General features: G+C 36.2%; 1 protein-coding gene across 1 annotated transcript; it reads left to right on the top strand.

Moving 5' to 3' along the window:
• Nucleotides 1-3,951: 3,951 nt before the first annotated feature.
• On the top strand, nt 3,952-6,656 carry LOC109243222 (transcription factor bHLH71-like). Its single transcript, XM_019410135.1, has 3 exons — nt 3,952-4,557; nt 5,294-5,704; nt 6,377-6,656. Exons 1-3 carry the CDS (start codon nt 4,138-4,140, stop codon nt 6,482-6,484), a joined length of 939 nt encoding a protein of 312 aa, XP_019265680.1. The 5' UTR covers nt 3,952-4,137; the 3' UTR covers nt 6,485-6,656.
• Nucleotides 6,657-26,613: the final 19,957 nt, after the last annotated feature.

The raw sequence follows: 26,613 nt of genomic DNA on the forward strand, positions 1-26,613 counted from the left end.
ATATATATAGGGTAGTCAAGCTTAATATTAGGCTAAAACTAAGGAACATATAGAGAAAAAAAATCAAAAATTTCATCATGCAAAAGAAAAAGGATAAATTTGAGATGAGAAAGTTTTGTTTAAGTATGATAACAAAAGACATGCATGTATATAAGGACACATAACTAAAGTCTAACAAATAAAGAAAAAAATTAAAAATATTGAATAATAAAATAAATTAGAGATAATGTGAGGATATTTCTACTAAGAATTACTTTCGAAAATAAAATAAAGTAAATATACAATACTTAAAAATATTATTGATAAGTTTCAATAATATAAGAATTTCAATCAATATTTATAAAAATAAAAATTTATCTAATTTAATATAAAAATTACATATTTATCTATATTATATTAAAAATAGTAGCGGATAAAAATATTAAATAAAGTGAAAAGTTAAAAAAGATCATATCAAAACGTGATAATATTACATATTAGATAACATTATAGCAAAAGTAAGAAAACTAATTAAAATTCAAAAAAATTTATATCGAAAATAAAAGAAAAATTCTCTTTGAACTTGAGATTAGAAAGATCTTAAAGTTATGATGGGTACGCTCAAAATACGGATATGACCACAAAATAGTTTTGCTAGATAAAGAAACTACAAATTGATACTAAATTAAAATTTTAGATATAATAAATAAATATCTCATGTAGGTAATTTCACTAATGAAAATCAAAATCCAAATTTGTATCTTGAAACTAAAAGAAAATACAAAATAAATGCACATAATACAAAAAATTACTATAAAATTCAATAGATTTGAAACATTATAAAAAAACCTATGTATTTTTCCCTTTATTTCAATTCAGATGACCCATTTCGCCTATCAAGATTCAAATTGCATGAAGTTTGACCGACATTTTAAATATATTTTGTTACCATATTGACATGAGAAAAATTATAACTTATAGTACTTTTCGTGTAGTTTTGTATATCTAAAGTTTAATTTTAAAATACTAACTTGAACTAATTTAATTTAGCTTCAAAATTTAGTCAAATTGATTGTCGATAAGAGAAATGTGCCATCTAAATTGAAGCAGATGGAGTAATTTTTAGACTAATTTAAAGTTATATTTTTTAAAATAAAATAAGATATTATTTTTAGTATAGGTAAAATATTTATGTAAAAAGCTAATTAAAATTTCTTAGTAAGGAAGAGAATGTATAAAGAGGAAAATAGAGATAGTGCGAGGATATTTTTATTTTTAAATCTATTAAAAATAATAAATAAAATTATCAAATAATACTCAAACATATTATTAATAGATTTAAATGATGAAAGAGATCCGAGTAAGAGGATAATAGTGTAAAAAAACATTAAATTTCAAGAATAATTTTTTTATATCTATTAATAATTATTAAAAGGGTAATAAGCAAGACATTAAGTCAATTTATAAGCTAATAAAAAATCAAATTACAATAATAAATAATGCAAAAACAATAAGCAATGAACAATAAAGAGAAAAAAATTCTGTCTAACAACGTAGAAGGATAAGACTATTTGAACTTGAGATAAAAAAATAAAGTGGTAGTAAGAATTTTGTTAAAATAATATAATTTAATGTACTCAAACAAATCAGATCACAACGTTACATGTTTAGTATTCCTTAATATTGACCGTAAAATATAATATAAGTTTCAAAATTATGAGGTTGGGTTCTTACGGATATAGAAAAAGAAAACATATTATTCACTATGAGATTTGAAAATGGTTTCATGCGATGCTTCTTAATTAATATATTAAATAATTATTTATAATTTCTATATAGAAGGTTTAATTTTAAGAATATTTGCACATAATTAATATAATCCAAATATTGTTTGACATGAATTATGTCCGTGTATCGTGCGAGCACTAATACTAGTACTATTTTAAAAGAGATTCATCTCTGTGCCCGAGACAGAAACTCTTGTTATCTTCTTCGGATAATATCCGCCGTTATATTTAAAAAATATACTGCTATATATTATGGTTCCCGGAGAGCTGATTCATGCAATCTCTATCCTGTTGACTATTTCCTATCAATCAGAAATTCATGGGTTAATCTGGGACATGCAGTATTATATTGTTTCGTAGTTTGCTGGAATTCATGCTACTCCCTTATAGTTTATAAAAATGAATTATACACCCTAATTTTGTTAAATCATTCCGCACACCTTAATTTCTAGTTGCTGAATATATATTTGGTTCTTTTGCAGAGATCATTTGAAAATGTCATTTTTTATAAAAGAAAATACACTTATGCATGTGTGTGTTTGAACAATTTTCAGTGCTAAATATTTTTTTACAAAAAAGAACAAGGGTCAATATGGATATATATAGTTATAAACTGATTTTTCTTTTTGTAGCACTGTTGTAGCTGCCTTTAGATAGTGAAAGCCATACATCAATTTCTACAAGTTGTTTCCGTGACCATCGACGGTTGTTTGGTTCGAAAACAAGTTATGCTGAAATTAGTTATATTAGGATCAGTTATACTGGTATTATTTTTATTGATTGTTTAATATATGTTGTATTAATCTTGGAATTGTCAATTTTGTTGTATAAGTTTATCCCAATACTATTTTTAATCTTGGGATAATATTCCAAAATTAGTAATCAAACAAGGAATAAGATGGTACTAAATTTTTATCCAGGATTATTTTTGCTTATCCATCATACCAAACTACCTAAGAAAACTAATTGTAATTTCTGCTAATTTTTAAGCTTAACCCTACTATTTCTATGAAGTTCGTTTCAGACCCTAAAACTAACACTAGAGACTCCTTTTGCGCCTCTCCCCACCCCCACCCCAAAAAAGAATCCCTCCAGTTTTAGACTAACCCTAACCTTATGCCATAGGGAAAACCATTATAAAAAAAAAAGGGATAAAACTCTAAGCATTTCACGTATAGGTTAATGGAAAAATGACATTTCCCATCGAAATTAAAGCATGAGAGGAGATGTTTAATAAATGGGAATCAGTATTTTACCCATCTATTTATATTATATACATTAGCTCTTCTTGTATTAGGAGGTAGGCAATATTTTTAAATTAATTAAAGACGTCAAAAAAAAAAAAGCAGAGCTCAGAGAGGGAGATATACGTGTATCATCTGGGGAATTGGATTAGTGCGTAGAAAGCAGAGGAGAGAGCTAGAGATAGCGGTGAAAGGGAGCCAGTCATTCCAATTCTCGAAGGGAAAAAAAAGAAAAGCTAAAAAATAAAGTAAGAACGTGAAAGGGTAGCTTTTGCACAGCTTGTGGTATTGTTTTTATTCATATGGATCTCAATCTAGATCCTGGGTCCCCTCAACCTTGGACCCCCTTCCTTTGCAGACACTCTGGCACTATGTTTTGACATTTTCTATGAAAATATTTATATGACTTCTATATGTATGTATTCTGTATGTGTGTTTTTGTGTGTGAGAGAGAGGCAATAATTATTAACAAAGAAAAGATGGAGAAAACGAAACATCTGGTCTACTTGGGTTAAAATTCTTATAAACGAGATTCTGTTAGTAAATGGGAGTCCGTAAGATTTATCATTATTATTAGGATTTAAATAAAATTGAAGCCAAAAAAGTATATTGGAAATTTTGTTTGAGAAGAATTTAAGTGAGATAATAATTTTGGAAAGCGCTTGTCATAATATATATACTATGAAAAGATTGAGGGGGGGGGGGGGGGGGGGTAGGAGAATCTTCACATCTTTAACGAGGAAACAATATAAAACTTGTGTAATTTTATCCAAGGATGCATATTTGCTTTGTGTTTCGTTTAATCATGTATCTTGAATGTGTATAATTTCTCCAATTAAATTGCCAAAGATAGTTCCCTTAATTTTAAGAGTAGTTAAAGAAGTAATAGAAAAAATGAAGGATGAAAAAAAAAAAGAATCAGCTAAAATCTGTCTCTCTCTTGCACATGCTAGTTCAAGAACAGTGGGGGTATTGTCACTAGTATAAAATAATTGAAGTCTTTTACTCCATACAAATAGATTACAAGAAACAAGTCAAGGGGTTCATCGGGGTACTCAAAAAGACATACTACAAATTAAAACCCTTTTACAAAGCAAACACAAGAGATAAAAATATTGAAAAGAAGAATGGCTTTAGAAGCACTTTGTTCGAATGAACTTGTTAACTTCATCATCTCTGCCACCCCTTTTACCAGCAACAATCTTGACCCCTCTACTTCTGAAAATGCTACCTTACTTTTGGACCATCAAAATGGCTTATCTCAACATTTTTGTGGTCATCATGAGCAACAGTATTCCACTGCCTCCGTGCCCGAAACTACTACTACCACCACCCCCACCCGTAGGGAGAAGAATTTGTCGGTGGCGCAAGGCGGCGGCGGCGGCGGCCGGAAAAAGAGGAGAAGGAGACCTAAAGTTTGTAAGAATAAAGAGGAAGCTGAGAATCAGAGAATGACTCACATTGCTGTTGAGAGAAATCGGAGGAAACAGATGAATGAACATCTTGCTGTTTTACGTTCACTCATGCCTGAATCTTATGTTCAAAGGGTATATGTGTACTATTACTACTATTTCTTTCTTTCTTATTCACTACTCACAATTTTTAAATTTTAATTTACGTAAGAATTACTACTATGACTTTTTACTACGGACTACTTTATTTTGCATCATGGTAAAACCTTTTTGAATCTGTTTGTACACTGTTTTCTATTCTGCTAATTAGCAGTATAAAGTTTTTGCTTCGTTTGAAATGACTGCACTAACATAGCCCTATTCTCTTCATTCATCCTCGAATTATGAGCCCTATATCTGCAAATTAGCCTTGGTCCCTCTATTACAGTACCTCAAAAGCTTTTTCTTTCTTTCTTCTTTTTTGTGGGTTGGTGTGGGCTTTATGTTTTTCTTTTATTGTTTATTTCTTTTTTCCTTTTAGGTACAAACAGGAAAAAGTTATGTCGAGGATTCGATGAAAAAGAGGTTGAAAATAATTGGATAACAACTTGAAATCCAATCATTTTTGTGAATTTATTAATGTAGTAACATACGCATCACCTTTGATTAATATATATCCTCATTAATTATAAGAATATCTTATAGATATTAATTTTCAAAAAGACAAAATATGTGCATGTCTTATCTTAATCTTCACATCATCATCTCAATTTTCTCTTCCTAAGAAAATCATTCTAGACGAACTTAAAAGAAGCAAATATATATAGCTAGATTTATAAATTGGACTTCAATTTATTTAGAATTGAAAGATAACAAATATTATGTGGTTCAGGGTGATCAGGCCTCAATAGTTGGTGGCGCAATTGAATTTGTAAAAGAATTGGAACACATTGTACAATCTCTAGAAGCTCAAAAATTTGTACAATTACAACAAGGTGGTGGAGATGGTGAGGGACCAACCGTTGCCGGCAAGTATTTTCCGACACCATTTGCTCAGTTTTTCTCATATCCACAGTACACATGTTGTCAGTTACCAAACAAATACACATCAAAGAGCAAGGCAGCAATTGCAGACATAGAAGTGACTCTCATTGAAACTCATGCAAACGTTAGAATCCTCTCAAGAAGAAGATTTCGACAGCTCTCCAAATTGGTAGCTGCCTTTCAGTCATTGTACCTTAGTGTACTACACCTCAATGTCACCACCTTAGATCCATTGGTTCTCTATTCTATCAGTGCTAAGGTAACAGTCATTTCCTTTTTCTCTTTTCTTTTCTTTTACATGAAATTTTCTGAAAGAAAATGACCACAGCTTGCAAGAATCTACTTTACACAATAGCACAGGGATATACTTTACGCATGAAAATATGAGCCATAGATCGTCACATATCAACTTATTTTTTGTAGGGTATTTAAAAAGGTATACTAATTTCAGAAGGTAATGATGGGTGTTTCTTTGCAATTCTTGTATGGCGTTTCTTAGCTAGTAAAGTCATACTTGTCTTTTAGCCCCTGTTTGGCCGTACATTTTTCCAAATTTAATTTGAAATTTATTTTCAAATCCCATGTTTGGCCATAAATTTGACCCACATTTTGGCCAAAACTCAAATCACATATTTGAAATCTCAAATTCAGCTAATAAGCTGAATTTGGGCCAAATTTCCAAAACTTGGGAATTATATACATGTTTTCCCAAAATAAAGTTGAAAAATATGTTTTGAAATCGTATGTCCAAACACATTTTCATCTTCAAACCAAACTTCACCCAAATCAGATTTTTCAAAATAAATTTGGGATCCATGGCCAAACGCTAGCTTAGTACTTGTGATTAGGAAATATTTCAAAAACTGAATACTATTTTCTATGAAATTGAAAGGAACCCTCGTATTATTATTTTAAACAAAAAAAATGGCAGGTGGAAGAAGGTTGCCAACTAAACTCAGCAGATGACATAGCAGGTGCAGTCCACCACATGCTAAGAATAATTGAGGAGGAAGCAGCTACCCTTTCTTGCCAAGCCTAGGGGAAGACCCCCTTTTATCTTTATCATGTTTTTTCTAGTTTGAATCCACTGGAAAAAAAAAAAGAGCTCGTTGATTAATGTTACATATTAGTTCTCTCTTTGTCCTTGTACGTACAAAATGAGCTGTGATGTTGTTTATAATGTGGCTAATGCGAGTACAATTATTATTAAATAGCTCATGATAAATAGAGTTAATAATCTCAAAAATCAAACAGGTAACGTATCATAACATATTAAATTATACGAATACATAAAACACTTTAACCACGATGACTTTTCCTGTAGCATGTTGTGGCGCAGCTAAAAGTTACAAGCTACAAAATTTGCATGTTTCGTGGGTAAGAATGAATACTTATTGCTACGGAAATTCAAATTTGTAACTACTTTACGTTCAACCGATAAGTAATTGACTTTGGGTCTAATTAAATCCCAAAAACTAGGTTATACCGGACCTACCAATTGGAGTGTGGACAACATAATATACGGATTTAACATCGGGTAAACTAAGAATTGGAATGAGTTTGGCTTTGATATCATGATAAAAAAATAAATATTGAGCCTAACTCTACTCCAAAAGCTAGCTAGAATTAACAGTAACCATTATAACCAAATTTCAGCTCATGGCAATTGTATTTATGGGTGTGTTTGGTATGAAGGAAAATATTTTTTGGAAAATGTTTCCAATTTTCTCATGTTTGGGGACTTAAATGGTTTGAAAAATATTTTCCTAATGAACTTATTTTCCTCCAATTGGAGGAAAATATTTCCTATCAAAAGAATGAAAACATTTTCCAAAACTCCTTCTCAACCTTCCCAACCATATTTCCCATTCCCACCAACCCACCCCTACACCCCCACACCCACCAACCCAACCCCAACCCCATCCCAACCCCGCCACTCCATCCTAAATAAAAATATTATTAATAGTACTTTCTTTTCATGTTATAGATAGATTTTTTTTTTTTTGCATTTCAACAAATAACTATTTTGTTTTACATGATATAAAAAGTTTTTTTTTTTTATTAATTTCAACAAAAAAGTACTTTCTTTTCATAGAAAAAGTATTCTCTTTCATTTCAACAAAAAAATATTTTCTTTTCATGATGTAAAAACAAAATTATTTTCATTCCAACAAAATGAATATTTTCTTTTCATGATGTAGAAAAAGTATTTTCTTTTATTTCAAGGAAATATGGGGACTTGGGGAAGGGGTGTGAGGAGAGTAGCATAAAATTATATTTTCTGCTCTCTAATCAAATACTAGAAAATATTTTCCGGAAATAGCTTTTCACTCACCATCCAAACAAGGGAAAATAAATGATAAAACCATTCATCTTCCATGAAAACATTTTCAATGAAAAATATTTTCAATGAAAAATATTTTCCTTCATACCAAACACACCCTATATTTTGCTGCGTATTCAAGAATTCCATAGCTACAAATGGAAGTATTTGCCTGAAGTAGAGAATGTTGCTAAAAGCGCCTATGTTTTTGATGAAAGATATAGAATGGTAGTAATATTGATGTTTTATACTTCAATACCACATTGGGGGGGGGGGGGTTGATTTGTGTGGTGTCCAATTTTTCGCTTAAACTGATTATAGAAGGACTTGGTTCTTCTAAGTGTTCCTTAACCTACTATTGCAGAAATAGTAAATGCGGAAAGTAAAGAACACAAGTATTTTACGTGGAAAACACCTGGCTCAAAAGGTGAAAAAAACACGACCTACTTCCTAGTAGGATTTTCCCAACTCTTCACTAAATCACTGAGCCAAAAACTGCATTTACAAAACACATTTGTAAACCTAGGATTAACTCTAATCCCGTTGTAGCAAACAACCTCTAACTGTTGCGACAACCTCAAGTTAACTCTAACTTGAATACTCTGAGTATATACCTACTACAATTGCCTCTAGATAAAGCTGAAAGGTACAATATGAAAACCTACAACAATTGAACTAGAATAAAAGACAGACACTTGGAACTGGTTCTTCTATCTGGTTCAAGTAGCTTCAGGTTTGCACACTTGAATCACACACGAACTGCTTGCAAAAAGCCTTGCTATTTTGCTCTCAATTCACGTTTAACTTCTACGTTTGTGCATTAACCTGTAAAGTGAGAACATCCTGCAATTTATAGAGTTAGTAGATGAAGAGAATAATTAGAGTTCTAATGCTACTATTCCTTGGTGGAAGAGTTCTAGTTGATCTCAACTTCTAACTCCTTCCCTATCTTGGACATTGTTCTCTTTGAGTAACGAGTCCTTCTCCAATTAATTATGCAACCTTTTTGATTAGGAGATATTAAATACACCAAGTTAAGTTTATCTCCTTCACGTGCATCCCGCATGCTCGAATTTGCCCGTTTCTATGCACCACAAGGGATGGACCTGGGTCATGCCTGAGCTTCCTTTGTCAATCTTCAAAAGTAACTTTCACTTGGGCCAACAAATTTCCCCTTTTTGATGATAGACAAACTCTGTGCTTTTTCATAAGCTTAGGCCCTGTTTCAACTTAGCTCAACATCAACACAATGTTAGAAACATTTTTCCTTGTTATCACTTATCATCAAGGACCAAGTTCATTAGGTTATAAACATCACTGTTCAAAGCTAAACATCACTTGTTTAAAGCACAACCTTTTTCCCCTTTTTGTCATCATTGAAAATTTGCATAAAAATGTGCAAAACCCAGATTGTAAAACTTACTCATGGCCACTAGGGCTATCCCAAATGCAATCATGGATTAATCATCATCGATCAAGCTAAGAATTTCAACCATCAAAGAAATATAAACAAATAGTTAAAGTAAAAACCAGCAGATTTCATTGATAGGTGATATGATTCTTCCACAAAGCATAAAAGGAAATAAAAATACCGAAAACATGAGCAAACAGAAAAACATCCCAAACTGGGTCACTAAAGGAACTAGACTAGGCTAGGAAGTTAAGGCTTGGAAGAACTAGGCGCCGGGTTATTGGCTTGGAGAAGTTTCAGCATGTCTTGAAGAATTCCATCATTCTTCTCCTTTTCCCTTGCAAGTTCAGTTCTGAGAGCATCTCTCTTAGATTCTACCTCAACCAACCTTGTCTTCAGCTTGCTATCTCAGCCTCCTTTGCCTCACTCTCCTGCACCAAGGATCTGACCTTGCTATTGACTGGTGCCTTCTTGGATGAACCGGGTTCATTAGGGGTGGCAAGAACCTCATAGTCACAAGCAATCAGAGTTTTCGCCCCAAAGTGATCTTTGCTTGTAGCCACTTCCCACTTCTTTAGAGGCACCTTAAAATATGCAAGCACAGCTGTGAGAATGAAGCCATAGGGAATGACATGAGACTTGGTGCCATTGATAACCCTATCAAGAAGCTGGATTATAAATCCAGGGCAATTAATCTGCCTCCCACTATCCAAACACTCCAAAGTACCAAGTCCATGAAGTTTGCAATGTGCCTCCCTTCCTGCCTTGGCAGAACACATTTGATGAAAAAATCGAACAACACTTTGTTTGATGGCTTCATCTCACTCTTGTTCACAACCTTGGGCTCCAGATCCTCCTCATTATCACTGAACTTTCTGGTAATAGCAAGGGCAGTAGGAAGGTTTTCTAGGCTTGGCCACTTAATCTTTGTGTAGTCATTGTACCCCTCAGTAGGTACACCTAGAATTTCATCCAACTCCTTCACATTGAAAGAGATTTGCACCCCTTTCACCAAGCTCATAACCCGTTCATCCTTCACTGCATCATTTTCCATAAATTCAACAACTTCACTCCTGGCCAACCTGCCATCCATCTGAAGGACCAGGTCCTTCCAGCCTTGCAGTTCCAATTTTTCCAATAGCAGCACCACTCCTTCCTCCTCCAAATCCCTGAGGAGTCTACCCTTCAGAATAGTTCTTTTGCCAAACTTGGTCATCTTGTCCTTTTCACTGTCTGATTCATCTTCCCCTTCTCCATTCCATTCCTCTTCTTTAGCAATTTTTACTTGTTTGGTTTTCATGGTAGACCTGGTCCTTTTTGCCAGGGTGGATGGTTCAACAGACTTCGACATAGGAGTAGACTTCTTAGTGGAAGTCTTGGCTTTCTTGGGCTTAGGAGTCTGAACCTCCACTTCAGCATTTTCATCTTGATAGATCAGGTCCATCTCATCCACATCAACATCCTCAACATGCTCTCCCACTTTCTTCTTCCCATTTGTCCATCCGTTTCTTTTTGCTTTCTTGTAATGCTTTCTGTATCACTTCCTCATTCTGCTTCAGTTGAATTCTTGTGGCTCTTCCTCTTATGGGAGGAATTTCAATAGTGTCAAAAGGAGCAGCCTTCCTTTTCTTGTTATCCCTAATTGTGCCAGGGTCTTAGCCATAGAAGTTTTCTTTGGGTTGTAGCTGTCACCTACTTTCTTCAATAGGTCTGCGAGGGTTTCTTCAACTGATGAACCAGGTTCATCTACTTTTTGCCCAAGGTTAACCATCCCTTCAGCGGCTTCGCTAGACCCACTCCCCCACTGTTTTTTGACACTTTCCTCTACTTTATCTGATTCTGCTCCACAAATAGCCATTTTACCTTTAGCAGAAGTGGGTGAAGAATCAACCACTCTTTTCCCCATTCCCCTTTCTTCACGTCGAACACCCTCACTCTTTTTTTCTTTTTCCTCTTTATTTTTACCACCTCTCTTTCTGGACTCCGTAGTTTCTACATCCACCACAGATCCAACCAAAGTAAACCTATTTTCCATATTTTCAACTACCATAGAAATAACCTCATTAGTAGTATTTGTTCCAGAATTTACCTGTTCAATATCAGAAGACCCAGTTTCTTCCCCCTTAGTAGCAGACTTGAAGGAGTCATCAGAGTTCTGGGGTTCTTGGGCTTGGCTAGCTTTTAATTGTGCATTCAATTTCTTTGATAATTCCTTCCCAGCAACTTTCTTGCGAGCAAGCATCTTAACTCTTCTTTTCTTAGGCTGAGGAGTGGTTGAAGATGAGGAGTTTGGAGGGGGAGTACCAATGTTATTAGAGGGGTTAGTCAATTTGTGCTTGGTTCTTAGAAGAAAGAAGAAAGGTAGATTGAATTTTGGAAGATGGAGAGAAATTTTGATGATTTGAGAATAACGAAGAGAAGGCAGAGATGACGATGATCAATTTAAAAGGAGTGGATAATTAATGGGTAATAGCAGGATTCATCTTTCATTTAGAAGTCTAATCGGACTGAAATTTCAGGTTGAATAGACGGTGGAGTCTTCCCTAGGATCTAGGTGATTTAATTTGGTTAGGACTCTTTTGAATGGAACTTGTTCAAATTTATTGGATTGTTTTAAGAGAAATTTGGACTTAGGTAGGACTCTGCTCAGGATTCAAATATCATTATTTCAAATTATGTAGAGTGTAGAAAACATACCTTGTTATCCTGATGAACCAAGTTTTTCACTGATAAGTCTCTTGTATAAGTGTAAATTTGCAAAAATAGAGAAAATAACATTAGATTAATGAATCATTTTAACACATGGCATAAGAGTATACTATTGAAAGTATGCGACAGAGCAAAAATTAGTCTAAGTATATGCACATTTTACAGATTTTTTAACAAAAAAATATTTTTTTTTTCAATTTTTTTCGTGACATTGAACTGGTCCTTTTAGGTGATCTTAATCATCCCTAATTCCAACCTGTTCCTATCAAAGTGATTTCTACTTAAGGCTTTTGTGAAGATGTCAGCAATTTGCTTATCAGTAGCATAAAACTCCACAGTGATCAAGCCTTTCTCATAGCTGTCCCTAAAAAAATGGTGCCTAACATCTATGTGCTTAGTTCTCTTATAATGATAGGTTCTTTGTCATACTAATGACACTAGTGTTATAAAAAAAATAGGGATGCAACCAACATCAATTCAAAGTCCAATAATAGTTGTTTGATCCATAACAATTGAGCACAACATGAAGCAGCAGCAACATACTCAGCTTCAGCAGTAGATAAGGCCACTAAATTTTGCTTTTTGGTAGCCCATGACGCAAGACATGAACTAAGGAAGTGTGCCATACCTAAGGTGCTCTTCCTATCCACAAGGAAACCTGCATAATCAGCGTCAGCATATCCCACTAGGTTAAAATTACTACCTTTTGGATACCATAGGCAAAGGTCAGTGGTGCCTTTCAAGTATCTCAATATTCTCTTGACAGCAGTCAAGTGGGACTCCTTTGAATTTGCCTGAAATCGAGCACAAAGACCTACACTGAAACAATGTCAGGTCTGCTAGCAGTAAGATACAAAAGAGAACCAATCATTCCCCTATACAACTTCTGATCAACAGATGAACCAGGTTCATCTATATCCAATTTTGTGGCTGTTGCTATAGGAGTATCGATTTCTTTTGATTCTTCCATCTTTAATCTTTTAAGCAACTCTTTCACATATTTCTGCTGATGGAACATAGTTCCATTCGAGTTTTGTTTAAATTTGTAAGCCTATAAAGAAATTAAGCTCACCCATCATACTCATTTCAAATTCACTTCCCATTAGTTTAGCAAATTCCTTACTTAATTTATTAGTAGTTGCTCCAAAGATTATGTCATCAACATATATATGTACTACTAGAAGGTCTTTACTTTTCCTTCAAGAATAAAGTGTTATTGATTTTACCTCTCTTGTAGCCATGCTCAAGCAGGAACTTTGATAATCTTTCATACCATGCTCTAGGAGCCTGCTTGAGCCCATATAGTGCTTTATCAAGTTTGTACACATAATCTGGACACTCCTTGCTTTCAAACCATGGAGGTTGCTTGACAAATACTTCTTCCTTTAAATAGCCATTATGGAAGGCACTCTTGACGTCCATCTGGTGAAGAGTAAATTCCATGTAAGCAGCAAAGGCTATGAGGAGTCTTATTGCTTCCAACCTTGCAACTGACAAAGGTCTCATCATAGTCTATGCCCTCCTCTTGGCTATATCCTTGAACCACTAATCTTGCATTGTTCCTTTTAACAGTTTCATCTTTATCAAGTTTGTTTCTGAAGACCCATTTTGTGCCAATTACTAATATGTCCTTGGGTCTTGGAACCATATGCCAAACTTGACTCCTTTCAAACTGGTTGAGTTCATCTTGCATTGCATTTATCCTGTCTGCATCCTGCAAAGCCTCAACAATATTTTTAGGTTCAATAAGAGATAAGAAAGCATCAAAAGCACAAAGATTCTTTAATAAAGATCTAGTTTTAATTCCAGAGGTTGGATCAGTAATTATGTTCTCAATGGGATGAGAACTTTGGTACTTGTAAGGTTCCACAACCAACTGGTTTCCTCTTGATGTTTTTCTAATGTTTTGTTGCTGAGGAACAGGCTCATGGAAAGGTCCCATCGAGGTATTAGATTCAGTTCCACTTTGTATAGTTCCCCCTGTCAGGTTTCCCTGTATAGAAGAACCTGTTCCATCACCTGTTCCTTCTTCTAGTGCAGCTTCAGCGTGGGCTGTGATTCCATTTAAACTTCTTACCAGCCCAATTGCACCATCTTCATGTTCCTGTCTCTCAGAAAGAATGTTAGTTTCATCAAAAACCACATGTACACCTTCTTCTACACACATATTTCTTTTGTTGTATACAAGCTTTACTATGTGAAGAATATCCCAAAAATACTCCCTCATCATTTCTGGGATCAAACTTACCTAGGGAGTTTTTACCATTGTTTTTCATAAAGCACTTACATCCAAATGCCCTAAGATGGGATATATTTGGTTTTCTCCCTTTAAGTAACTCATATGGAGTCTTCTCTACAAGAGTTATTATCATGCACCTATTGATGATGTAGCATGCAGTATTTACAGCTTCTACCCAGAAACTATGGGGCAGTTTACTAGAAAGAAGCATAGTCCTAGCCATATCTTCAAGTGTCCTATTCTTTCTTTCAACTACTCCATTTTGTTGTGGAGTCCTAGGAGTAGAAAGTTTATGATCTATGCCATGCACATCACAAAATTCAGCAAATTTAGCATTTTCAAATTTCACTTCTATGATCAGACCTAACTGATGCAAGTTTATTACCTATTTGTTTCTGAGTTTTCTAACAAAAGAAGTAAACATGTCAAATTCTTCATCTTTAGATGTTCAAAACAATGTCTAGGTAAACCTAGAGTAATCATCAACAAGCACCATCACATATCTTTTTTGGTAGTGCTTACCACTTTCTTGCATCTAAAAGAGGATCTTACCTGTTTCCCCCTTGCACAAGCCTCACAAACTTTGTCTTTCTTAAACATGATGTTAGGCAGTTCGATCACTAGGTCCTTGGAGACTAATTTATTGAGTTGACTTAGACTTACATGTCCAAGTCTCTCGTGCCACAGGAGGGGATCATTGTCCAACACACTTAAGCAAGTGAGTTCATTTTATGAGTGTACGGACATATCTACAATGTAAATATTGTTTACTCTTTTTTCCTGCAAAACAATCTTGTCAGTGGTAAGATTTATTACAAAACATTTGGTAGAGGTTAATGCTACCAAGTTACCTCTGTCACACAGTTGTGATACACTGATTAGACTGTATTTCAAGCCATCTATCAAGTAGACATTCTCAATAGAGTGGGAGTCTGTCTTACCTACCTTTCCAACCCCAATGATCTCACCTTTCTTTCCATTTCCAAAGGAGACATTTCCTCATTTGAGGTCCTCAAGTGAAAGGAACTGGTTCTTGCTTCCTGTCATGTGCTTTGAGCAGCTATTATCCATGTACCATATTTGGCTGCTCCCCTTCACTTGGACCTGCAAAAGGAAATCAAGGGTTAGTCTTAGGAACCCAAACTAGTTTGGGACCCTTTATGTAGGCAAAAGGGTGAATTAGATTCTTTTTGGCCCATCCTGGCAGCCTATTTTTCCCTTGAACAAATATTTTATTCTTTTGACTAGCCCTTTCTTTTGCAGTACATTCACTTTTGTAGTGACCAGTCTTACCACAGTGTGTGCAAATTTTGTTCTCAGGAAGTGTGATTTACTTGCCTTTTGGGATCCCACTTAGGTGTAAGGGTCTCGTAGCCAAGTCCTCTCTTATTGCTACTATGGTGTTCTTGTATCCATGAAAGTGCATCAGAGGACCTACTCCATTTACAGGTTCTATTTAGCTCGTGCTTGACCTTGCTTAGATCCTCCTTTAGTACTCTTATCTGTTCATCTCTTTTGTACAACTCATCTTTCATTTTTCCTAGGTTTTCTTCTAAAGTGAGTTGTGTGTGATCATTTTTCTTTTTACCTGTTCCTAATTTCAGTTTTAGATTTTCAAATCTAAGTTCTAGGACCGTAGTGTCAAGTTCAAGAACCTGGTTCTTTAACTCAGCATTTTTACTATCACTTTCATTAGCCCTAAGTTCCAGATTTTTGTACTTAGCTTTCAAAATCACACACTTCTTAGAAAAATGTTCCTTTTCATTGTTTAGATCCTCCGATTCATCAATGAATCCAGGAGTAACTCAGATAGCCTTTCTTTAGACAAAAATTTAATCTTGTCTTTTAGATGAATTACACTTACCTCAGATTCCTCATCAGATTCTCCAATGGCCATAAGTGCTTGTTCATCTCCATCTTTATCATCTGAGTCGTCATCTGTGCTTTCTCCCCAGGCAGCAACTATAGCCTTTGTTGATCCTTTGTTCTTCTTGGGATGAACCTGTTCGTTCTTCCTATTTCTGCGTTCATCTCTTTCCTTCTTCCATTCAATTTCCTATTGAGGGCAGTTTTTGATGTGGTGATCAGTCTTCCCACACTTGTAACATCCCTCATTGGTTTGCTTTTCAGGAACCCTTGGTTTACTGTAGTTTCCATTTCTGGAAGGACCCTTTCCTCTCATTAGGTACTTCTTGAAGTCCTTTGTGATCATGGCCATTTCATCCTCCTCTAGACAGCACCTTCAGTGATTCTGAGTGCTAGGCTCCTTTCCTTCTTGGGTACATCCATCTTTATGGTTTTCCTTCTAAGTTCATAGGTAGTGATATTTCCAATTAGCTCATCCAACTTAAGAGTGGCAATGTTCTTTGATTCCTGAATAGAAGTGATTTTTCTTTCCCAAGAGACTGGAAGAACCCTTGTCAAAATCTTCTCAACTTTGTCTTCTTCAAGAATAACCCTTCCAAGAGACTTAAGTTCATTTGTCAGTGTGGTGAACCTTGTATACATCTCCTGGATGGTTTCCCCTTCCTTCATGGTAAAATTCTCATATTGAGAATACAGCAGTGTTCCTCTGGACCTCTTTACTTGAGGTGTTCCTTCATGAGCCACTTGCAAAGTGTCCAAAATTTCCTTAGCAGTGGTACAACTTTGAATTCTACTCTACTCTTCTGGACCAAGTCCACACACAAGCCATTTCTTGGCCTTAGCATTCTTCTCCCATTTCCTCAAGTCCTCAACATTGCAGTCAACTCTCGTTTTTGGCACATCTACTTCTTCAGCATTCTTCATCATGGTAGCCAGGGGACCATCAGTGACAATGTCCCATAGCTCATAGCCTTCTCCAATGATGTGATCTCTTATCCTGTGTTTCCACGAAGAGTAGTATTGGCCACTATAGAGTGGAGGCCTAGCAGTGGATTGCCCTTCCCAGTTTCCAGGTGGTGCGCTCATCTTGATCTGTTTCTATGATTTTAGCCTCTTCAAGGATAACCCGCTCTGATTCCAATTGATGTTTTGTACTTCAATACCACACGGGGGGGGGGAGGGGTNTCCAATTTTTCGCTTAAACTAATTATGGAAGGACCTGGTTCTTCTAAGTGTTCCTTAACCTACTATTGCAGAAATAGTAAATGCGGAAAGTAAAGAACACAAGTATTTTACATGGAAAACACCTGGCTCAAAAGGTGAAAAAACCACGACCTTCTTGCTAGTAGGATTTTCCCAAACTCTTCACTAAATCACTGAGCCAAAAACTGCATTTACAAAACACTTTTGTAAACCTAGGATTAACTCTAATCTTGGTGTAGCAAACAGCCTCTAACTGTTGCGATAACCTCAAGTTAACCCTAACTTAAATACTCCGAGTACCTATTACAATTGCCTCTAGATAAAGCTGAAAGGTACAATATGAAAACACTTACTACAATTGAACTAGAATAAAAGACATACACTTGGAACTAGTTCTTCTATCTGGTTCAAGTAGCTTCAGGTTGCACACTTGAATCACACACGAGCTGCTTGCAAAAAGTTTTGTTATTTTGATCTCAATTCACGTTTAACTTCTGCGTTTGTGCATTAACCTGTAAAGTGAGAACATCTTGCAATTTATAGAGTTAGTAGATGAAGAGAATAACTGGAGTTCTAATGCTACTCTTCCTTGGTGGAAGAGTTCTAGTTGATCTCAACTTCTAACTCCTTCCCAATCTTGGACAGTGTTCGCTTTGAGTGAGGAGTCCTTCTCCTTGTTAACTATGCAACCTTTCCGATCAGGAGATACTAAATACACCAAGTTAAGCTTATCTCCTTAACGTGTACCCCACATGCTCGAATCTGCCCTTTTCTATGCACCACAAGGGATGGACCTGGTTCATGCCTGAGCTTCCTTTGTCAATCTTTAAAACTAACCTTCACTTGGGCAAACAAAAATACTATTTATTTTCATTCCACCGTGAAAATTGAAAAAGTACAGCCACTTTTTTGTTGTGGAAAATTTTAGCTTCGAATTTATGAAATTCAAAAATATAACTTACACCATTTACCACAAGAATAATGAAATGGTCACAGACACACACACACAAGAAAAAGATTATTTCTTAAATTGAAAGGTAATCTTCATCTCCGTTGCAAGTTGTGTTTTAGCTACGCCATATTGTCTTAACCAATGCTAGGACCTTGGTGAGAAGACAAATCAAATATTCAACAGAATCAATTAAAATGGTAAAATATTGTTCTGCTCAATCATATCTGGCATGCTTTTACTAATGTTAAGAGAGGAATATCCAAGCCGATTTTGACATTATATTGACGGTCTAAGCAGATAAAAAACTGCTAGGGAAATTTCAAGCGAACATTTCTTACCCATAATTGTCTAACTCAACGTATAACATGTAAACAAATTAAATTCTAGGGTCTACTTTCGGACCTTTAGTTCCAAAGGAATCAAGAAAAAGAAAAGCTTGATAAAAGATCTTAAAATTAAATTAGTCCTAAATAATAGTTACTTATAGTTGGGATACAGGGAACCAATTGCTAAACCAGAGAAGATCCTTTAATCATATCACTCTTGTCATTCATGATTAAGACATGTCCAACTTTCTCATGTATACCGTGGATTCCCTTCAATTTAGGGCAAGTCTAAGTTTGTCATATAATGACGTACTTTTTTATTCTTTTGTTCCGAACCTCTCTCAATTTACACCACTGAATCTTAACCAAAGCTTGATAGAGTACGTTACTCCACATGCAAAATATTTGTGCACAAAAAGATCTTTAATCTCTATCTCTCCCTCTCTTTTCTGTAATTTTGTAATATGAAGATATTTTACGGATCGGAGTATCCAGTGTATAAAATGGAAGTCAAAGTATGAATATTCGATCACCTTTTTTTTTCCCTTAACTCTTAGTTTGGTTGACATTTCGATAATTACCATATACGGAGGGAGCTAATAATAAGCAAACAAAGTTGAAGCACTACCTAATTAAAAAAAATTCCTCAAGTGCTATCCTTTTTCCTTTATGATTTGCGATTGACTGATGGAAAAGACGATCTTTTAGAATTTAACTTATAAACATCAACAACATAAAGACTTTCTTAGACACTAGTTACGCATTTTAACGTTTTAGTGTAGGTTAATTACTTGCTTAGTTAAATATCAAATTACTAATTTCGACTTTAATAGACAGTATATGTAGTTATCTTTTAAGTAATATGATAATATAAAAATTTTAGTGTTACATAATAAACTGTATAAAAGTAAAACTTGTTAAAGGACAATGACAAGGTAATATATACCGCACATACAAACTCAAGGTACTAATTCTAAAGAAGGATATATATGTGGTCCATCTTTACAATTAAGCAGGACAAAATTCATTTAAACATTCTGGATGCTTTTCCTGTTCACCTTTGTAAAGTAAGTTCGAGAAGATGAAGGTCGAGAATAACCAGTATTCGCATATGGGTTGCTGAAATTATCGACATATGTAGAAAAAAAAGAACATTTTAAGATAATAGATACTATATATATTAGAGTAGCTTTTGCTTTCTTATTTTTTCAAGACAAGAAAAGAAGCAAAAGGTGCAGAGTTTTTGTGGGTTCGATGCATTCAAATTACCATATAAGTTCATTTCTAGCCTTCAGATTTGTTTCTCTTTTGTGTGGGGATCACTCTGCAACTCTCATTAAAACTCATGTCTTCTAGTGCTACCGTTTGATGGAGACTTTGGAAGAAGAAGAAGGACTCTAATCAAAAACACAATAATACACATTATTTTTTAAATATAATGTACACAATTCAAGAACATAGTAATCATCTAAATCCCAAAAAATCCAAGAAAGCAATCAGATTCTGAGATGTACAAAAGTTTTATCAGCTGAGAATGGATGATGTTGGGGCTAAAACATGTGGCTACACATGCAAGTGCATGCTCATCTTTGAAACTCTTAGCATTTCAGAGTTTTTCCTTTCCGTATAGAAACAAAGCGAGTCTTTGTTTTTCACACAATTCAAGATATGAATGTCTTATGTATGTCCAAAACTGTAACTTTGTTAGTAACTAAAATGATTTTATTTTATTACTAATATATGGTTAATGTCACTCCATAGTCATGGACTTAAAATTCCAAAGATAAAAATGTTAAATAGGAAGGTCTTTTTTCTTTCTTTTTTTTTTTGGTGGATGCCAAAGTCAAAACAAATTCGTCGACGTCTATGGACTCTCTTCGTTTCCTCCTTACACTTATTCGTTCAATGAATCCAGTATTAGGTCTATGGATTGAAGTTATATAATATTAAAGAGTACAGTAAAATATTTTGCACTATGAAATTATCTTAAAATTATTGAACGTAACTATCTATATAAACAATGAAAATATGGAATTAGTAACTTACAAAATGAGACACGTAACCTTCAACTAAATCTTAAATTGCAACAATTATACGAAAAATAATTTACAGTATCAGTGAATATTAGGTTTTTACCTCAAAAAATACGAGTAACAATTAAATTTGATTTGTGGTTTTAAAGATACGTGATTTAATTCAATACCAATTAATAATCAAGAAATATGAAGTAAAAATGAAAGAGAAAGGTGAATCAAACCAATGTTACTCAACAACAGTGACCTCGAGCACAGGGACCTCGAGGTAGGCTTGGTATAATAAGAACAAGTATAAAAGCAAAGTAAGAACAATAGAGCTAAAGGACAATGCTGATGAAAAGCAGGCGCAAAAGGTAGAGTATATTCTATTCTTAGTGCTCAGATGGCTGTTACAAATGATTGGGGTCCCCTTTATATAATAGGGGAACCCTAAATAAGGAATATTTCTATTTACATTAGGGAATATGCTTGATATAGCTGTGTAACCGCCTAGTATGGAATTGTACAATCCTATTCCGGGATTTGCGCCATGACTTTGGGGACGTGGCAGGAATCCAGCTCGTTTTGGTACAAATCCATAACGGTACTATATTGGGGTCGGGCTCACTTGGCTCCGGTATTCCCCGCACTCCTATCTCCGGGCGTCGCACTCTGTCTTCGAGCTCAAGTCAGGTCACTCGGTCTCAAACTCGATCTCACCTCGACTCGAGCCTATAAATCGGAGGCACACGATTTTGACCGTATACAGATAGTCCTCGCGTTTCTTAGAATAAGATGATAAGAAACGATTTACACCTCGATTCTCCCGAGCTTCTCATGATGACATCATGCCCGTGATGTGGGTGCTTGAATTGACCGTAAACGTCGCGTCGACGCTTTTCCCCAGAACATTAAATGCGTGCCAGTGTTGGTCGGTCATTAGCGTCGCCGAACTGCCGTCGCCTTTCTATAAATACGAGGCTACTCTGTTGAACAAAGAACTGTATACATTTCATCTTCATTTCACTCTGATTCTTTCTTTTCTTTGCTTCCTTCTCTAATCATCTATTTCCATGGTTCGAGCATGCGATCATAAGGTCGCATGGCAGCAACTTTACTAGTTACGCCAAGGCTCCTCTTTCCAAAGCTTCGATCGAAACAACGAAAGAAGGGCGTAGAGTCCTCCCCGCATCGGGAAATATGCGAACTTCACCCTGCTGCTCAACTCTCTAAACTTCAACCTGGTGTGACACTTCATTCCTTTTGCTTTCCATGGAATGAGGTGGTACTACCATCTACTAACTTTTGCATCCCACATCGGCACAACGTCCCAAGGATGAATATTCTTGGACCGTTGCTCGTGCATCTTGCAACCCTTTTGGTTTTTCTTGCGATGGATGGCCAGGCTACATCTCCTTGTGTTCCCTTCTAGTCTTTCTTTTGCTTCTGTTTTTTAATGGATAATGGCCCAAAATCTCAACGGAATGCTCAATCCCCGCTACTGGAAATATAGTTACATTCATCGAGGGCCTCTGCCCCCAATCCCTTCGGGCACATAGATATTTCCAAAGATCAAAATGGGTCCCCCGGGAAGGAGGCTCCCGAAGATGTCGCTTTCGAGGATGTGGCCTTAAAAGTAGATTAGGTTGTTGGCTTTTGTTTTTTGCTTCTTTGTTCCCGTGTAAGTACCCTTCATGGGCGTTGTAGTTATATTTTGTAATCATTTTTTGGAAATATAAAGGATCCCTTTCTCTCCCCTTTGGCTCGTGTTGAATTTCATTCTGTCTTTACTTGTGAAAAAATTGTATAACATTAACGACTAGTACCAATGCCGGACTACCGTTTAACTAAAATCACAATTCAGAAAACCGCGTTCTCCCTTCTCTTTTCTTTCTCTCTCTAGGATTGACGATTTTCTTGAATTAGGGCAGCCATGGCTGCCGCGATCTCTCCCCAGCCTTTGGCTGTGGGAGAGCAGATTCAACGAGCTAATGAAACAACAGTAAACAATAATCCAAACCAAAGTTTTGCAGATCAGCTACGTCCAAAACAAGCTGCTGCAAATTTATCCAAAGTCGAGTTGCTTCCTGTGACAATCGTGCATGGTGAACCAATGATAGAATTCTCAATGGATGAGATTAATCAATTCACAAGAGAGGAAGGATTGCATCAGGCTATTATCATGAAGTTTTCATACGGGAAACTTGATCTTCAAGAGTTTAGAAAAGTTTTCTCGTCGCAATTCGATATTCAAGGTCATTGTAACATAGGACTGCTGGAATTTTGTCATATTTTAGTTAGATTTGATCTATACAATGATTGTGTTTAGTGTTTATCAAGATCAACTGGATATGTCAAGGCAAAAGGTGATAAATTCTTTTTCAGAACCTTCCCATGGACGTTAGGATTCAACCGTAAAGAGGAAACATCCATGGCAGTGGTGTGGATTTTGTTCCTAGGTCTGCCGCCCAATTTCTTTGCTAAGAGGTCCTTGATGTCTATTGCATCAGCTGTGGGTAAACCTCTTGCTGTGGACAAGGCAACTCAGGATAGAACTAGGCCTAGTGCTGCTAGAGTGAAGGTTATTCTTGATCTTCTGGAAAAACATCCTAAGAAGGTTAAAACTTTGATCGTTGATAGAGTTACAGGTAAAACTATAGTGCAGTACCAGGAAGTTGTGTATGAAAATCTTCCAAAATATTACACATATTGCAAGCATCAAGGGCATAGTGATAAAACATGTCGACAGTTGAAAGAAGAAGGTTTAGAGGAGATTACAACAACAACTGCACCAGTTGAGGGGTGCCAAAAGGTGATTAGGTCGCAGCGGACTCAACCTTAGGAAGAGTGGGCGCTAATACTTTTACCCAATAGTGGTATAGGGGTCAATTTCCACAGGGAGCTAGAAAGGGAGTTGGATATTTGTTTAGCCTAGAATTGCGTGTTTGCTTCTAATTGATCTTCTATCATTTTGGGTTTTGTATATCACTACATTAACTAACTACTAATTTAACTAATTATGCTAAGATAGTAACTCTAGGTTGTATGCAAGATAGAGAAAGACACTAGGGTCGTGGCATTTACCTAGGTGGTCAACTAACGGGTCGAGATTCCTAATACGAGAATGATGATTATGGGGCTTATGATATAACCGTTGCACGATAGCATTCACTCTTTCTACCGAGAGGTGTGAGAGAAAAGTGATTAGGTCGCAGCGGACTCAACCTTAGGAAGAGTGGGCGCTAATACTTTTACCCAATAGTGGTATCGGGGTCAATTTCCACAGGGAGCTAGAAAGGGAGTTGGATATTTGTTTAGCCTAGAATTGCGTGTTTGCTTCTAATTGATCTTCTATCATTTTTGGGTTTTTGTGATTATCAACTACAATTTAACAACTACTAATTATAACTAAATTATGCTAAGATAGTGACTCTAGGTTGTATGCAAGATAGAGAAAGACACTAGGGTCGTGGCATTTACCTAGGTGGTCAACTAACGGGTCGAGATTCCTAATACGAGAATGATGATTATGGGGCTTATGATATAACCGTTGCACGATAGCATTCACTCTCACACCTCTCGGTAGAAAGAGTGATTTTGCCCAATTGACTCTCTCGAGACCAATTGGGTAGGCTAACAAACCAAGCAACTTAGGGTTCAAGTTGGGTAATCACTCTCTCGAGGTCTTACCCGTTAATTGGGACTACCATTCTCATGGGTCCATCCCAATTCCTTGTTGGGTTAACTTTGGAGTCATAGACACTCTTTCTCAAGAAGAGTCAAGACTCACTAAGCTAGACTTAGTGTTTGCAACCACAAAATCCTAGTTAAAACATAAAATCAACCCAAATATCAAACACCCAACATCATTCAAGCACTAAACAATCACACCCATTAATTACCCACACTAGGGTTGAGCCACAACCCTAGCTAATGGGTTTAGCTAGACATAATGGCAACAAAAATTAAAGAAGAAGTAGATAAAATCAACATAATAATTAACTAGGAAGTTAATCTACACGAATTCACGTTAAAACAAGGTTAAAATGCCCAAAATAGGCTAAAACTTGAATCTCACGAGTGCTGATGCTATTTGATGTCTAAAAACTTAACCTAGAAATAATAAAATATTCTATTTATACTATGCCAGAAAAATCGGACAAAAATACCCCTGCGGGGCTGGGCGGACCGCGCATAAATGCAGCGCGGCCGCGTAGGGGTTTTGGCCTTCTATCATTCACTTCTGGAACTGGGGACGCGGACCGCACAAAGAAGTAGCGCGGCCGCACAGGCTAATGAGCGCGGACCGCACAACATTGAAGCGCGACCGCATAGACACCAGCGCTGACCGCGTAGAAATGAGCGCTGACCGCGCTTGGAGACTCCTGAAATGGGTGCTCTCCGAATCTCCTAGCACGGCCGCGCAACAAATCAGTGCGGTCCGCGCTAGGTCCTCCTGTCCCTACTTCAATGATTTTTGATGCTTGAGCAGGTTTCACTCCGTTTCGAGCTGGTTTTGACTTTCGTCATCTTGTCGCTCAAACCTGCAATCAAGCGCACTTTGTAAGCATTCTGAGTCTATTTCATGACAATTCATACATAAGGCATAGGCAAGTATGGGCATAAAACGTGTTAAAATCACAGTTATCACTGGGCAAATTGGATAAATTACAAGTTGATGCCAGGGATTTTTTTAATGCAAAAAGAGCTGGGCAACTAGAAGATGAAGCAGCAAAAACAAGGTTGATTGAGCAGCAGGTTTCACAAATCGAAGGAGGGAAACATATTGTGAATGAAAACAATAAGATGGTAATTAATCAAGTAGATATAGATAACACTGAAGGTGATGTCTCAAAGGTTGATAAGGGTCCACTTCCACCCTCTCGAGATGTGCCTGCTAGAATAGCTTTAGCTAGGATCTCCAACGTGGTGAATCCAATTGTGCAAGCTTATGACAAGCTGGCTAGTGCAACAGCTATTTTGTCATCTGGTACAGTGTCAAAGGGTGCTGCAGATCGTGTTGCAGCTGTTACAGGCTCTAAAATCGATTGTATTGAAGCAGCTGAACAAGTAAGTAATGTAGATGAGGTCATAGCTGGTGATGATCAATTCTTTAAGAGGCAAGGTCGTGAAGGAGTTGTGACTCTAGTAGAAGGAACTCCTACAGGAGATAAGGCTGCTAATACAGGCAAAATTACTGACAGAACAAATATTGCCCAAACTTCAGGGATTGAAAAACCTGGGTATATGGGCATAGAACTGGAAAATAGAATTGGGAAGTTAGCTGGGGATGATAAGGGAGGTGATAGGAACAATGAGAAAGAAGATTGGAACGTGGTAACCCCCAGAAAATCTCCTACAAAGAACGGGCTCTCACCAAAAAAACAGACTCAAGGTGTTCGTCAAAATGACACTAACATTGTGACCAACACAAATTCCTTCGAAATTCTTGCAGATGATAGGGATGTTGGAGGTGATACAACTGATCTACGTGATAATGTGTTATCCAAGGAGTTGGTACTATGCCTCAACAGCGACAAGGAAAGGCAGGACAATAAGAATTTTGCTAAGGAAAGTGCTGCTCGACCAAATGCCTAAAAGAATAAACTGGTGGAGAAAAATCTGGGCAAGAAAGCACATAGCTCAAATATTCCAACACTGAAATTCTCAAGCCCTCATGTGGAACAAATTATTAGGGAATCCCAGAATGCAATGATGGTCAATAATATGGTTAATCAACCATTGGTTACATTGAACACATCCGTCTTTGAAGTACCATCACAATCGTTTGAGTCTTGTGGTGATCATGGTGGTGATCATGGACAGATGATACTATCTACAGGAAACAACAATATGGTTATTAAAGCAAATGTGAGGGAGATGGTAATCAATTCAAAGCTATGGGATAATCAACGTGAATATGATGGTGAAGAAGATTTGGGGGTTGATTTTGTGGAGGATTCTTCCGATGAAGGTGAGAGATGTAGTGGTGATGAGGAGACAGTAGGCTCACCAGCTTTTACAAGAATTGAAAGCTCCTCCAAGCTTGGATCCAGTAGCAAGCTTAATGCTAAAGCTACTGATTTTATCCCCAACTCTAGGCAGCAACATGGAGAAACAAACA

The sequence above is a fragment of the Nicotiana attenuata genome, unplaced genomic scaffold (assembly GCF_001879085.1).
Source record: "Nicotiana attenuata strain UT unplaced genomic scaffold, NIATTr2, whole genome shotgun sequence".
In the NCBI taxonomy this organism is placed as follows: domain Eukaryota; kingdom Viridiplantae; phylum Streptophyta; class Magnoliopsida; order Solanales; family Solanaceae; genus Nicotiana; species Nicotiana attenuata.

Excerpts from the sequence above, each read along its gene's own strand:
- LOC109243222 (XM_019410135.1), top strand. The coding sequence starts at position 4,138 with ATGGCTTTAGAAGCACTTTGTTCGAATGAACTTGTTAACTTCATCATC. Across the intron at positions 4,558-5,293 it reads CTGAATCTTATGTTCAAAGG|GGTGATCAGGCCTCAATAGT; the intron begins GTATATGTGTAC and ends TATGTGGTTCAG. Across the intron at positions 5,705-6,376 it reads TCTATTCTATCAGTGCTAAG|GTGGAAGAAGGTTGCCAACT; the intron begins GTAACAGTCATT and ends AAAAAATGGCAG.